This window comes from Streptopelia decaocto (assembly GCF_964273445.1).
Source record: "Streptopelia decaocto genome assembly, chromosome: 22".
Taxonomy (NCBI): domain Eukaryota; kingdom Metazoa; phylum Chordata; class Aves; order Columbiformes; family Columbidae; genus Streptopelia; species Streptopelia decaocto.
Window position 1 is genome coordinate 4,352,998 of NC_138677.1, and position 13,815 is coordinate 4,366,812.

At 67.4% G+C, this 13,815-nt stretch overlaps 4 protein-coding genes across 5 annotated transcripts; 3 read left to right on the forward strand and 1 right to left on the reverse strand.

The window, feature by feature from the left end:
- Nucleotides 1-1,496: 1,496 nt before the first annotated feature.
- SP6 (Sp6 transcription factor) lies at nt 1,497-2,588 on the forward strand (the record flags this gene model as incomplete). Its single annotated transcript, XM_082071000.1, has 1 exon — nt 1,497-2,588. One exon carries the CDS (start codon nt 1,497-1,499, stop codon nt 2,586-2,588), a length of 1,092 nt encoding a protein of 363 aa, XP_081927126.1.
- Nucleotides 2,589-6,031: 3,443 nt separating this feature from the next.
- Nucleotides 6,032-8,466, forward strand: SCRN2 (secernin 2). Of its 2 annotated transcripts, none has more exons than XM_082071123.1 (8): nt 6,032-6,080; nt 6,341-6,609; nt 6,695-6,876; nt 6,957-7,156; nt 7,236-7,451; nt 7,572-7,737; nt 7,812-7,989; nt 8,092-8,466. In XM_082071123.1, the coding sequence occupies exons 2-8, from the start codon at nt 6,439-6,441 to the stop codon at nt 8,248-8,250; spliced, it is 1,272 nt and encodes a 423-aa protein (XP_081927249.1). In that variant the 5' UTR covers nt 6,032-6,080; nt 6,341-6,438; the 3' UTR covers nt 8,251-8,466. The 2 variants fall into 2 exon arrangements, with proteins under 2 accessions (XP_081927249.1, XP_081927250.1); XM_082071124.1 differs by having other exon boundaries at nt 6,052-6,080; nt 6,438-6,609.
- LRRC46 (leucine rich repeat containing 46) lies at nt 8,465-10,508 on the reverse strand (the record flags this gene model as incomplete). The annotated part of the gene is made up of 8 exons (XM_082070966.1): nt 8,465-8,823; nt 8,932-9,080; nt 9,355-9,424; nt 9,538-9,647; nt 9,749-9,795; nt 10,041-10,149; nt 10,240-10,312; nt 10,400-10,508. The coding sequence occupies 8 exons, from the start codon at nt 10,506-10,508 to the stop codon at nt 8,465-8,467; spliced, it is 1,026 nt and encodes a 341-aa protein (XP_081927092.1).
- Nucleotides 10,509-10,903: 395 nt separating this feature from the next.
- On the forward strand, nt 10,904-13,537 carry MRPL10 (mitochondrial ribosomal protein L10). Its single transcript, XM_082070675.1, has 5 exons — nt 10,904-10,963; nt 11,137-11,306; nt 12,251-12,415; nt 12,522-12,666; nt 12,911-13,537. Exons 1-5 carry the CDS (start codon nt 10,927-10,929, stop codon nt 13,159-13,161), a joined length of 768 nt encoding a protein of 255 aa, XP_081926801.1. The 5' UTR covers nt 10,904-10,926; the 3' UTR covers nt 13,162-13,537.
- Nucleotides 13,538-13,815: the final 278 nt, after the last annotated feature.

The following is a 13,815-nucleotide window of genomic DNA, read 5'->3' on the forward strand; positions in this document are numbered from 1 at the left end:
CAGAGACAGTCCCAAAGAGACAGCCCTGAAATTGGTGCCAACCCCCTCCCAGGGTTGTAGTGGGCACAGCTGAGTCCTCCCCGAGGAGCAGCACCCCAAAACCTGCTCAGGTTGCTGGTCCTGGGGGGCTCGTCCCACCCATGACCACCCCAGCACCAGCTCGAGGCTAAACCCTCCAGGTGTTGGTTTTGGGGGTGGAGGTGGGTCCTATTGGGGGGTTTTGGCACTCCCCAACTCCTACCCCACACCTTAGGGTCCCCCTGCCCTCCCTGGTGCCACCTGGCAGGAGAAAACAGAGTCCCCGTGTAAATGGGAGGGGGTCTTCATCATTAGGCACCCCCTCACTGCCCCAGGCTCATAGTGCTGGGGATTGGGGGCTCTGGGCCTCTGTCCCTTTTGTGCAGGGGATCCCCCACCCTAAAAGCTTCAGCACACCCCGGGTGTCTCCCTGGGGGTCTCTCCCCATCGCTGGGGGTGTCTGGGAAAGGCTGATGGTGGCAGGAGGGGACAGCGGGGGTCTGCGGGGAGGAGGGTCTCAGCCGCCCCCCACCGCAGCGCCAGTGGGAAGTCGGGGGGCGGGAGCCGGTGGCGGCAGGTGGATTTCAACACCGGGGTGGGGCCCGTCCCCAGTGGGGTTTGCAAAGCTCCCGGTGAGTCACGGCCGCCGTGCCGGGGAGGCAGCAGGTGCCTGGGGGGCCGGGGGTGCAGCGGGTGCCCCGGGGGGCCGGGGCTGCGGGCGCAGGCAGCCCGGAGATCGGCTTCAAAGGGCTGCCGGTGGCTCGGCCCCGGGCTCCACTGCCTCCCCGAGCCCATCCCGCTCCTCTGCCAGCCCGGGGGTGCAGCCCCCCCGGGGTGTGTTTTCCTCCTGGGGGCTCCCTGCTTGGGGCAGGAGCAGAGACGGGAACGATGGTTTCCCAGCCTGGCTGGGGCGTGGGAGAACCGGGGTGATCTTGTGGGTGCTGTGTCCCCCGCCGTGATTAGGACAGGGGCTTGGAGGCGACACCTGTGTCCCCTTGGGGACTCTTGCTGTGTTGGAGGGACACGGATGGGGAGGTGACGAGGCAGATGCTGGTGGCTTCCTTAGATTTTGGAATTAGACACTGACTACGTTGGGCCACAGATGTGACCTACTGGCACCAGGTCCACAGGGGTGGGTGCTATGGGGTGTCCCCTGCCTGGCACCACCGTCCTGGTGTCACCGTGGGCTGCAGAGCAGAGAAACCACCTTGGCGGGGCAGGGATGTCCCCCAAATCGCGGGTGACAGGGTGATGGGTGCTGGGGACGCTGTCACCTGTGCCACAGTGGGACCGTGTTGGCGTGGGGTGGAAATCGGTTCCGGTACCGTTACCGGTGCCAAACCCCTCCCTGTGCCGGTGGGGACAGGGGCAGTGGGGTTCGGAGGTGTGACCCCCCTCTTCTCACAGCTCTTTTCTCCCCGCTCGCCCCTCCTTGGCCCCGCAGGTCTGTCTGCGCCTCCGCCCCGCGCCGCTCGGCAATGCTGACAGCGGTCTGCGGCTCCCTGGGGACCCAGCCCTCCGACGCACCCCGCGCCTCCCCGGCCCCCCTGGACCTGCAGCCGCTCCAGCCCTTCCAGCCCCACGGCAGCACCGCGGCGGGTGCCGCCGACTTCGCCTCCCCGCTGCCCCCCCCGGAGCTGCCGCTGGCGGGTCCCGACGCCACCTTCGCCACCCCCGGCACCTACGAGCCCCATGGCCCCCCGCGGTTAGACCTGCCCGCCGACGGCCCCGCTGGCGCCTACACCAAGCTGCTGCCGGCCCCCCCGGACATGGCGCATCCCTACGAGCCTTGGTTTCGGCCCCCGCATCCCGGCCCCCCCGGCGAAGAGGGAGGCGTCAACTGGTGGGACCTCCATGGCGGAGCCAGCTGGATGGAGCTGCCCCCCGGGCAGGGTGGGGGGCTGCAGGTGCCCGGGCACCCCGGGCTGCCGCCGGCCCTGGGGGGGTACGGCGGGGGGGAGCACCAGCTCTGCGCCCCGCCCGCCCACCTGCTGCCCCCCCCCACCCAGCACCTGCTGGGAGCAGAGGGGGCGAAAGCGCTGGAGGGCCCCCCAGAGCCGCGGGGGCCGGAGGCGGAGGGCGGCGGGCGGCCCAAGGGGGCCCGTCGTGCGGTTCCGCGGGGCGGGGGGCAGGCGGCGTGTCGCTGCCCCAACTGCCAGGAGGCGGAGAGGGGGGGTCCCTGCCCCGATGGGGTGAAGCGCAAGCACCTGCACAACTGCCACATCCCGGGCTGCGGGAAGGCGTACGCCAAGACGTCCCACCTGAAAGCCCACCTGCGCTGGCACAGCGGGGACCGGCCCTTCGTCTGCAACTGGCTGTTCTGCGGCAAGCGCTTCACCCGCTCCGACGAGCTGCAGCGGCACCTCCAGACCCACACGGGCGCCAAGAAGTTCTCCTGCCCCGTCTGCGGCCGCGTCTTCATGCGCAGCGACCACCTGGGCAAGCACATGAAGACGCACGACGGGGGAAAGGATGGGGGCGAACCCGAGGGCAAGGGCGCCGGGGACCCGTCGGCCGGCAAGGGAGGCAAGAGAGAGCCCGAGGGGGGGAACGCCGCTCCCACAAACTGAGATGCTGAGCCCCGGGGGGGGCGCGGATGGAGGCGGGGAGGACCCTGGGCGGGGGCACTCTTCGGGGCCGGTCTCTGAAGGGTGTCGGGGTGGGGGGCACAGGGCTGGCACCTTGTGCTCAACACCTTGTGCTCAAAGTGATGGGGGGGGGGGACACACGCGTGCGGGGGCCGGTTGGGGAGCGCCGGAGCTGCCCCGCGGCGGTTTCACTTGTCCCGCTCCCGCTCTCCCGCCCCGGTCCTCCCCCCGCCATCCTCCCCCGGCTTCCCAAATCGTTTTTTTCGGGAGGCTGCTGGCAGCGGCGGGGCTGGTTGGGAGGAACATCAATGGGCGCCGAAGGAGCCGGCGCTGCCCAGGCACGTCCAGCCCTGGAGGGGAGGAAGGAGAGGGAGAGAGGGAGAGAGGAGAAACCCGGGAGCCTTCGCTCGGGGAGGGCGGCCGCAGCCCCCCGGTCCCCTCCCTGTGGCCCCCCCCAAATCCTTGGCGTCCCGGGCTCGGCACCCCCCGTGACAGCCACACTTCTTCGGCACCCATGAGGTTTTGGCACCCCCAGGGGTGCACACAGGAGCCTGGGGGTGCCCATGCCCCCCCTGCCCTGGCTGGGGATGCTGGGCTGGTGGGAGTCCCACATCCCCTGGTGCCCTGCTTTGGCTGCGGGTTTGGGTACACAAACCCATTTTTTTGGCCCAAACCGAGGCTAAATTGGGGAAAAAAATAAACCCTTCTTGCTGGGGGGGCCGTGGGGGCCGCGGCGGGCGCGTGGTGCGGCGGCGGGCGGTTGCCCAAGCGCACACCTGCAGCTTTCCCACACCCAGCGCCGCGGCCCCGGGCGGGGGCAGACGGGGCGGCCGCGGTCCCGGGAGAGCCGGGACGGCCGCATTCCTCCGGCCTGGCACGGCCGCGCCGCCCCGCGACCCCCGCCTGCCCCCCCGGCACCCGCCACCGCGGGGGATCCCCTGGGCATGCCTGGCTCCTGGGGACCCCCTTGGGGACCGCGGCTATCCCCCTGTGTGTGCTGCAGGTCCCTTGGGGACCCCGTATCTCCAGGGGATCCCAGCTGTCCCCCCCGTGCATGCTGCCTGTCCCCCCGAAGCCCCATAGCCGACCCTCCCCGGGATCCTGTATCTCCAGGGGACCTGTTGTCTCCCCGTGCATGCTGCCTGTCCCCCCGGGGACCCCATAACCGTCCCTTCCCAGGTCTCTGGATTTCCTGGGGACACCCCAGGACATCCGCTACCAGGGACCCCGTATCCTTCCTCCCCTGGGGCCACCCCCACTTCCTCGAGGGGACCCCATATCTGTCCTTCCCCCTGGCTAACAGTCCACAAAATGCTTGTTTTTTGGACCTTTTGGGTCTTATCCCCCCGATTTTGATAGAACCCCTTGGACACAGAAGGAGACGCTGAACCTGGGACCGGGGGGGTGTTGGGGGGCAATGGTGGGGCTGGGTGGGATGGGGCTCACAGGCTGCCCGGGGCACCTGGGGCTCCCCCGGCTCTGCCCCCCCAGCCAGTACCAGTTCACACCAGTTGGGAATCTGGGTAGGAGGGAGATTTGGGGGGGGCTGATATCTCAGCATGAGACCCTCCTGGGGGCTCTGGGGGGCCCGTGCCTGGGGCTGTGGGGGCTGCCCGGGCTCGGAGCACCCCAGGGTCTGGGGGGAAGGGGTGGAGGTGAAGTCAAGTGGGGTCTGTGCCCAGAGGGCACCCCGAGACCTTTGCTTTTGATTGTTTTATTATTATTATTATTATTAATTATTATTATTATTAATTATTATTATTTTATTAAGGTGAAGCCATGCTTTGCCACTCGGGCAGAGTGGGCATCTCAGCTGTGGCCACAGGCCTTTTGGATGGGGAGGGGGCCAGCACCCCTCGCAGGGTCCCATCCCTGTCCCCATCCTTGTCTCCGTCCCCATCCTTGTCTCTGTCCCCATTGGTGCGGGAGGGCTGATGGCAGCCCTGCTGTGCCGTGGGGCTGGGGATGAGCTGTGGGGCTGGAGAAACCCAGCACGAGGTGAAGTCTCACTGGGGGGGTCCGCGGGGACCTGTCCCCAGCCGCAGCACAGCCGCCACCGTCCCTCCGCAGGACTCGGGTGACCTGGGCTGCCCGCAGCTCTCGAAGGACGTCCCCGACTCCGGCATTTGCCTTTTCCAGCACAAAATTCCCCCTTGGTGTCCCCAGCTGGGATGTTGTCTCCCGAGGGGACCCCAGAGCGCTCAGGACCCTCCCCAGAGTGCCACAGCATCGCACTGGTGGCCCAAAAGATTTTGGTAGCCCAGTCCGGCTCTAGCGGCAAGCGGGGGCTCTGGTGCGTCGGGGTCCCCTGTGCTGCAGCCACCAGGGCAGGTTTAGGGGGTCCCACCGGGGGGACACCCCAAAGGTGGGCTGGCGGGGGAAACACTGAGCAAAAGGTCCCGAGCTGCCCCCCGCCCCGCTCAGCACTGGGGGGCTGCGAGGAGAGGCCGCAGGTGTGCTCTGCCCCCGCACCGCCGGGGGCCCTGCCTGCCGCGATGGGGCAACGGAGGCTGTAAAACCGGGTGGGGAAGGACGGAGCCCGGCTCCCACCCGCCGAAACCAGTCCAGCCTGCTGCGGCGTGGGGATCCCGGCCCCGCGCCCCGAACCGCCGCGGCTCCCACCCCCGAGCCGCCCCCCCGGGGCAGGGAGGAACCGGCCCGGCCGGGGGCCCCGGGTGTCCCCCACACCGAGACACGACGGGGGCGGCTGCGGGGGGTGAAGGGGAGCGGGGGAACCCCGGGAGCGGGGTGGCCCCGGGGGTGCTGCGGCTGGGGGCGAGGGGTGTCCCCCCCTCCCCCGGCGAGGGGAGCGTTTGTGCTGTGAAGAGGCTGCAGGGCTGTGGGTTGGGGTTTTGTACTGGAATAAACGCCGCGTGTTTTCCACGCTCCGGCTCTCCGGCTCTGTCTCTGGCAAAGGACCCAGGCGTTCGGCGCCCCGATCCCCACCCATCGCCGCAGAGGGACCCAGGCGTCCGGCGCTCCGACTCCCACCCTTGTGCCTCCAGTGCTGCTCGGGATGGGGGTGCAGGAGGATGCCGCGGGGGTGGGGACCCGGGTGGGGACCAGTTGAGTCCCCCGGGGGGGGCGCATCCTGCACCCCTCCAGCCCGGCCTCGCACGCCGGGGTGCGCCGGGTGGGTGCCCAGGGTGCCCCCCCGCAGGCAGGCGCTGCCCGGCAGGTCTGCCCGCATACCGCGGGGCGGGCGTGCCCACGGGGAGCTGCCCACGGGGGCTCTGCCCCACGGGACCTCCCGGCTCATATCCGGGTGCCCCGTCCCTGCCCCATGGGGACGGGAGGGAGCTGGGACGCCAATCCGCGGGCTCCTTTAGGCTCCGGTCCCCCCGCGCCCCACGGCGGTGCCGGTGCCGGTCCCCGCCCGCTGCCGCTGTGCGGCCTCCGGCCACGGGGCGCCGCCGTCGCCCGGACGGGGCGGGACGGGGGGGCGGGACCGGGCTGTGGCGGCAGCAGCGGCAGGTTCGTGGGGGCGGCGGGTCCCGGGGGTCCCGGGAAGGGGTTTCGTGCGGGGGGTCCCGGTTACAGGGACGGTGCGGGTGCGGGTCCCGTCCGCGGTCGGTGCGCGGGGTCCCGGTTACCGAGGCGGTGCGGGCGAGCGCCTCCGGTCGGTGCAGAGCTGGGGGTTCCGGGGCAGGAGGTACCCCCAGGGATGGGGTCCCTGATGTACCCCCAGGTCTAGGGACCACATCATCCCCCTCTAAAACCCCTTGCGTCCCCAGGGCTGCCAGCCCCACAGGGACCCTGGGAACACATCCAGGGCAGGGACAAGGGGGTGACATCCCCCTGGGTGCCCCCCCATCCCCTCGCTGGGTTTAGGATGGCGGGGCAGGATCTCGCGCCATCATCCTGTGACTGCTTTGTGGCGCTGCCGCCGCACACCGCCGTGCCCGCCGTCATCTTCGGCAAGAATGCCGACCGGCCACGCCACGAGGTCCAGGAGGTCGTCTATGTCCCCGCCGCCACCCACCATCCCGGGGACAAAGTCCAGGTGAGATCACGATGGGGTCAGGGTGGCCGCAGGGGACAGTGTGCTGAGCATGCCAGGTCTCAGCCTCGCTGTGTCCCCCCTGCAGTGCACGTACCTGGAGATCGAGCAGGTGGAGAGGACGCACGCGGTGGTGCTGAGCCGCCCTGCCTGGCTGTGGGGTGCTGAGATGGGCGCTAACGAGCACGGTGTCTGCGTGGGCAACGAGGGCGTCTGGACCCGCGAGCCCGTGGGGGAGGACGAGGCGCTGCTGGGGATGGACCTGGTGAGGTGAGGACCGTGTCGTGTGTGTCCCCTCGCTCCCACACTGTCCCCCAACGCTGGGTGACGCGGCGCTGCCGGCGCGGCAGGCTGGGCTTGGAGCGCGGCAGCTCTGCCCGGGAGGCCGTGGAGGTGATCACGGCGTTGCTGGAGCGCTATGGCCAAGGTGGGAGCTGCAAGGAGGAGCCGGTGCCCTTTGTCTACCACAACACCTTCCTGCTGGCCGACCGCACCGAGGCCTGGGTGCTGGAGACGGCCGGGCGGTACTGGGCAGCCCAGCAGATCCGAGGTACGCGGGGACTGGTTGTGCTGGGAGGACGGGGAGCCCTGTGCCCCCCACCCAGCCTGAGCCCCCTTCGCTTTTGCAGAGGGCAGCCGCAACATCTCCAACCAGCTGAGCATCGGGAGGGAGATCACGGCCGAGCACGCGGGGCTGCGGCAGCGCGCGCGCAGCCAGGGCTGGTGGAGCGGGGACGGCGAGTTCAGCTTCGCCGAGGCTTTCTCCCTGACCGACCAACCCCCTCGCATGGAGGCTGCCAAAGCCCGCTACCGCGCCGGCCGGGAGCTGCTGCGCCAGCACGCAGGTGGGGACGGGGTCACGGACAGGGACAGGGGATGGGGATGGCCACCCCCGGCTCACCCCGGCATCCCCACGCTCCCCGGAGGTGCCGATGCTGGTAACATAGCCGTCCCTTCCCCGCCAGGTCACATCACGGCGGAGACGCTCATGGCCATCCTGCGGGACAAGGGCAGCGGGATCTGCGTGGACTCGGAGGGGTTCCGCACGGCGGGCAGCATGGTGTCCGTGCTGCCCCGTGACCCCGCCGTGCCCTGCGTCCACTTCCTCACGGCCACCCCCGACCCCTCCAGGTGAGGACAGCCCCGCTGCGGTGACAGGGACGCGGCAGAGCCGGTGCCAGGTCCCCATGGCTCCTCTCTGGCAGGTCCGTCTTCAAGCCCTTTGTCTTCGCCCCCGGGCTCAAGCCCGCGCCGCAGGTGATATCTCCCACCTTCCGCGACGACCCTGCCAAGCAGATCCCACGTTTCCGCAGCATGGTGGATCGGCGCCACCAGCTCTACCGGCGGCATCAGGCGGCGCTGGAGCTGATGGAGAGGGACGAGGTACCACAGACCCCTCCCCAGCCGCTGCTGCGGGATCCCCAGTGGTGTGGGCCACCGTCAAAGTCGCCGAGGGCGCCCCGTCTGAGCTCTCCTCCCAACCAGGAGCGGGGCCAGAAGCTGCTGGAGACGCTGCGGGAGCTGGAGCAGCAGGGGCTGGAGGGGATGAAGGCGCTGCTGGGGGGCACGGTGACCCCCCACCCCGAGGAGCTGGCCGACCTCTTCTTTGACTGCGTGGAGGCAGAGATGAAGTTCTACACATAAGCCCCCCGCCCCGACTTGCCCCGGAGGAATCGGCGCTTTGGAGAGCTGGCCATGGCCCAAACGCGAGCGTGAGGGGAAGGAGAGGGACGTGGAGCAGGACTTGGGGTCCTGCACCCCTGTGTGTCTTTTCCCACCACAGGCCAGAGCGGCCAGTGCCCCCCAGGGCTGGGAGCTCTGTGTCAGACAGACAGACTGACGGAGGAATAAAAAAGCTTTAATCGCACCCGTGCAGTGCCGTGCTGGTGCAGGGGATTGGGGGTAAATGCCTGTTTCTTGGTCCTTTGGTGCGATTTTCCTCCTCTGGAGCCTTGGTGCGGGGCTGCCCGTGGCCGTGCCGCCTGCCGGGTGCTGGCAGGGGTGGCAGCTGTGTCCCCGGCTTCGCGTGGGGACGCAGCTGAGCCCTCGCGGGGGCCGCGGTGCAGGCGCCTCCCTCTTCCTCGGGGCTCAGCAGCAGAGCCCGGCGCTCCCGCAGCGTCTCCAGCTCCTCCAGCCGGGCCTGGTGCTCGCTCAGGGCTTCCCAGCGCCGCCACCACGAGCGCCCGGCCAGCTCCTGCTGCAGGTCCGCAAAGAAATCTGCAGGGAGAGAGTTACAGGAGACCTGGCACAGCCACTCGAGAGCCCTGTCACCCTTGGGGACAGAGGGACCTGAGCATGCATCGTGTCCTACGTCAGTCTGGGCACCTTTGTCTGCGGTGAAAGGGCTGCTCGGCTCAGAGAGCAACTTGTCATCTTCGTCCTCGCTGCCGGAGGAGCCTCCTTCCTCCTCTTCCTCGCGGACGGGCTGATTGTCCAGCTGCAGGAGGTGGGGCAGGACCCCCAGCACCCGCTCTCTGCAAGCACCCAAGGCAGAGCAGATGTTCCTCTGTCACTGGGAACACTTTGTGAGGGCACTGAACCCCCTGGCACCGTGTTCCCCCAGCACCGCACCCCCCAGCACTGCTCCGTGCCACCGACTGAGGCAGAAATTCACATTTCTGGGGATTGGGTGGGGGGCTCAGGCTGTATTTGTTATCTGGGGGGGGGCTGTACCCTGCTGAGGGGCTCATGTGATTTGGGGGGCTCTCTCTCTCCCTCTGCTCCCCCTCACATGCCCCCCCAACCCACCTGTATCCATGCTGGTGGGTGCATCCGTTCCCCGTTAAGTCGAGGAGCCAGAGGCTGCGGGGCAGCTTGTCTGTAGAGATCAGAGAAAGCAGTAAAAGCTGCTGAGATGGGACCTGAACCCCCCTCCACCAAACCCCCCCTGTCCTTCCCTTTCCTGCCTGTAGCCCTGTCTCTGCATCCCACCTGGGTCCAGCGTCTGGATCTGGTTGTGGGACAAGTCGAGGACGCGCAGGTGTTGCAGGGGCTGCAGGTTCTCCACCCTGCGGATGCGGTTGCCGGCCAGGGAGAGGAACCTGCAGAGCATGGGGGCATGAGGGGGGGACCCCACTGCTCCTTGAGGCCCCAGTGCAGGAGGAAGCCCCGCTCTCCCCTCAGGGGCAGGAGCTGCCCGTACCGCAGGTTGGGGAAACAGCCCAGATTCTCAATCTTCTCAATTTGGTTCTGGAAAGAGAAAAGGGGGTGATGTGTTTTTCCGAGTTTGGGAGCACCTTGGGTTTGCCCCAAGCTGTGATGTCCCAGCACTGCCACGGGGGCTTCATGGAGAGGGTACAGGGCTGTGACAACATGGGGGACCTGGCAGAGTCCAGCGGGACCCCAAGGCTCCTCGTGTGAGTTTGAAAACCAGCAGATGCCAGCGTGAGGCAGAGCTGCGGGTGTTTGCGGGACTGGTCACCGCCATGTCTTACCTGCTGCAGGTAGAGGCTGCGGATCTCCCGCAGGCTCCAGAGCCTCCCGATAGCACAGATGTTCTCCCGGTCCAAGCGGAGGGTCGGGGGGGACAGCAGCTCGGTGGATCTGGAGGAAGGGGGGTGCTCAGGGTGTCCCTTGTGCACAGAGACCCCCGGCAGGCTGGGCGGTGGGGGTGGGCTCTGTGCGCACCCTCACCGGCTCTCGGGGTGCGGAGGCTTCCTCGTGTTGATGAGGCTGTTGGTGAGAGTCAGCCCTGGGGACTCACGACCTGTGGGGAACCTGGAGTGATGGGGGGTCCATCCCCCCCAACCCCCCCAGGCTGACACAGGAGCAGCCCCTGCAATGGCTCACTCACCCCCAAGGGTCTCCTGCTGCCCAGCCGTGCCGGGGGGGTGCTGGCCTGGCTCCACATCCCTTCCTTGGGCCGTGGGGTGGGTGTCTGGGGGGGGTTGTGCTGGCCCCATCGCTCTCTGCGCGGGACAGGGTGCTGAGGCCATGGGGGACAGAAACCTGTGGGCCGAGGGGGTCGCTGGGGACAGGACTGTGGGGCTGGGGCGGCTCTGTGAGGGGACCTCCAGGTGGGGCACAGAGACCCCGGGGCTGGAGGGGACCATGGGGCTGGGATCCCCGGGCTGGGGGGCACAGAGACCCCCGGGCAGGGTCACCGGGACCAGCCCCCGGGGGTGGGGGACACAGGGACCCCCGGATCGGGACCGAAGGGTTCCCGGGTTCCGGCGGGAGCGCAGGCCGCAGCGTGCCCGTTGCTAGGAGACGGGCAGCGCCGGAAGGGGCGGGGCGCCTGTCTCCCCTGACAGCGCCGCGCGTCCTCTCCGCGCATGCGCAGCGCCAGTCCGCCGTCTTCCCACAAGCCTCTGCGGAAAGATGGCGGCGCTGAGGAGCGTCGCGCCGTGGCGGGGGGGTGAGCGGCTCCGAACCGGGGCTGGGCCGCTCCGAACCGGGGCTGGGCCGCCCCGCGGGGCTCGGGACAGCGGGGACGGGGGCCTGGTGGGGGGGGCGTGTGTGCGGCCCGGCCCGGTCTGGGCTCCCCGCGGCCCCGGCGCTGAGCGCGGCCCCCGGGCCCCCTCTCCTCAGGCTGGCTGCCCGCCCTGCAGCTCGTCCGCCGCGGCTCCAAGGCCGTGACCCGGCACTGGAAGGCCATGCACTTCCAGCGCCAGAAGCTCATGGCCGTCACCGAGTACCTGGCCCCGCGGCCGGCCGTCCCGCCGCGCTGCCTGGGCCCCAGGAGGGAAGCTCCCCAGGAGGTAATTTCCAGGTGTGGGGGCTCGTTGTCCGGGGAGAACGGGGGGTTTGGGCACCCCGTGGGTGTGCTCGGCTGCGGGGGTTTAACACGGGGTCCGCAGACCCCCGGGAGCGCCCTGCCCGCGTTGGTGTGTGCGGGGGTGTTAGCAAACAGAACACATAACCACGGACGTAGTTATATGCGGTGCTTTTATTTCAGCGCTGGGAAACCAGGCGTTCCTACCCAAAGCTGGCTTCGACCACTGATTGGAACTCCACTACATTTATACAATTTGGTTACATACATATTCATTAGGGTTACAACATATATGTTGCATATTCATCAGATTACATCATTATTTCACAATATCAGTTGCAACCCCTTGGAACTGCTCTAAGCATGCGCAGTATCCTCTGGTGGTCGTTCAGGGGGTCTTCAGGATGAAGTAAGAAGTCTTCTTCACTCATGAACTTTTTACCTTTTGTCACTGCACATGCGCACTATTCCTATACTCATTATAAAATCATATAAAATACTCAGGTTTCTTGGATGCACATCCTCAAGGTTTCTTGGATGCACATCCTCAGCACATCCTTTCCGTTCAAGATAAGATAAGGACTTACTGAGAACTAATAGAACTAATTTTAGTTCCCTACTCTCAAGTTAAGAGATAAAACCTTGTATACCATCTGTGAAATTTCAAGATAAGGCAAGAATCTTGGATACAGTTTACAAAAGCAAAATACAACTAACTATAACAAGGGCTCTGCGGGGTGTTTGCTGCCCCTTTTCATCACGTTCTTTGGGGCTGGGAGATGCCCCAGTTGTTAGTCAAACGCTGGAAACCGGGTGAGTCCTGATCCGTGGCAGCACCTCATGGCAGAGGGTCCGTTTGCAGGCTCCGATCTGGGGGGGCAGCAGCCGTTGTCCCTCCCCGGCGGCCCCATCGCTGCTCCCTCCCCGCAGGACAACGGTTACGCGCAGCTCCTGCGGCGGCAGGTGGAGGAGGCGTTCCGGGACAACCGTATGATCGCCATCTGCCAGTACAACTCCATGCCCGACGAGGACTTGGTGCTGATGAGGCACTACCTCCGAAAGCACAACATTGAGGTCAAGTTTGTCCTGAACGAGGTAGGGACAGAGCTGCCGGGGCGGAACCCCGCGTGGTTGTCGGGGGGGATGGCGGATGAGAGCCGGGACGGGTGAAAAGCTGCGTTTTGAGAGCTGTCTCCCCCAGATTGTCAGACCCGTGCTGTCCCAGTCCAAGTACAAGAATCTCCTCCCTCTCTTCGTGGCGCGTAACATCCTGCTGGTGAGCCCCGAGGCGAAGGTGAGGGAGATGCTGCGGGTGCTGAAGGGAGTTCCGCAGGTCAACCTCCTCGGTAAGAGTCTTTCCTGCGTCCCCATCTGTTTGGGCTCCTGTCCATTGCTGGGGAGGGTCCTCCCTTGTGCAGGGCCCACGCTGATGGGGCTGCATCTGCAGGATTGTTGTCGTGTCCAGTAAAACGAGGGAGTGGGCGGGAAAGGGCTTGCAGGAGTGCCCCTTTCTTTATCGCCAGCGGAAGATGAAATGGTGCTGGGTCTGGCACCTCGTCTCCTGTTCTCAGCTCTTCTCCTCTCTCCCAGGCGCCTGCATCGACGACACCATCCTGAGCAGGCAGGGTGTGGAGAATTTCGCTAAGCTGCCCCCGCTGGAAGCCGCTCAGGGCCAGACGGTGGGTGCGCTGGAGCTCCTGCCCTCCCAAACCTCCTCCCTGCTCCAGCGCGGCTCCGCACACCTCACGGCTCTCCTGGACCAGCACATCCACCGGCTGCAGACCGGGGAGACGGGGAGCACAGCCGAGCCCTCGCCCGCCCAGAGCTCGGGGGCTCATTGACGCTGAACCCCCATCCCTGGGGTTGGCCGGGAGTTGGTTCTGTCACTGGCTGCTCAGGGGGTGTCAGGGATCGGATATCCGGCACCAGGTTGGACTGAGGGTCCTGCAGCGTCACTGTTTAGGGACACTTCCCTTTCCTCCTCGCACCGATGGCACTGGGAGTGTCCCAGCTGCGTTCTGGGTGCTGCGGGGTTGCAGGTGGAGGTCGTGGGGAGGGGGCAGAGCGGACAGGGACCCACGGCAGTGCTGGTGGGGGGGACACCAGACGCTGTGAGCCCCCCGTGCCCTCTGGAATGGGGACAGTGCGGGGGAGCCCGGCAGCATCACCGAGCTGCATCCGCGGGGTCATTGTCTTGTCCATTAAAGATGGTGGAGATACCAGAGGCCTTGTCTTTGATTTGGGGGGTGGGCTGGGGGGTTCCTGCCCCTCGCTGTTGTGGGGGAGGAACTGGGCGTGACTTCGGGGCTCTCCTGGCACAGAGGGGCTGGGGGGTGGGGGAGGGATGTCCCAGGGGGGCTAAAGTGCAGTCTGGGGAGTGGGTCCTGGGACCCCCGTGGGGTGGTGCTGCTCCCGCTGTGCCCCCACCCGGGCTGGGCAGAGCTCGGGGCTCGGTCCGCGTCCCCTGGGGGGCGTCTTGGGGAGGGGGAGCAGCC

Excerpts from the sequence above, each read along its gene's own strand:
- SCRN2 (XM_082071123.1), top strand. The coding sequence starts at position 6,439 with ATGGCGGGGCAGGATCTCGCGCCATCATCCTGTGACTGCTTTGTGGCG. Across the intron at positions 7,157-7,235 it reads GGCAGCCCAGCAGATCCGAG|AGGGCAGCCGCAACATCTCC; the intron begins GTACGCGGGGAC and ends TCGCTTTTGCAG. Across the intron at positions 7,990-8,091 it reads AGCTGATGGAGAGGGACGAG|GAGCGGGGCCAGAAGCTGCT; the intron begins GTACCACAGACC and ends CCTCCCAACCAG.
- MRPL10 (XM_082070675.1), top strand. The coding sequence starts at position 10,927 with ATGGCGGCGCTGAGGAGCGTCGCGCCGTGGCGGGGGG. Across the intron at positions 12,416-12,521 it reads TCAAGTTTGTCCTGAACGAG|ATTGTCAGACCCGTGCTGTC; the intron begins GTAGGGACAGAG and ends TGTCTCCCCCAG. Across the intron at positions 12,667-12,910 it reads TCCGCAGGTCAACCTCCTCG|GCGCCTGCATCGACGACACC; the intron begins GTAAGAGTCTTT and ends CCTCTCTCCCAG.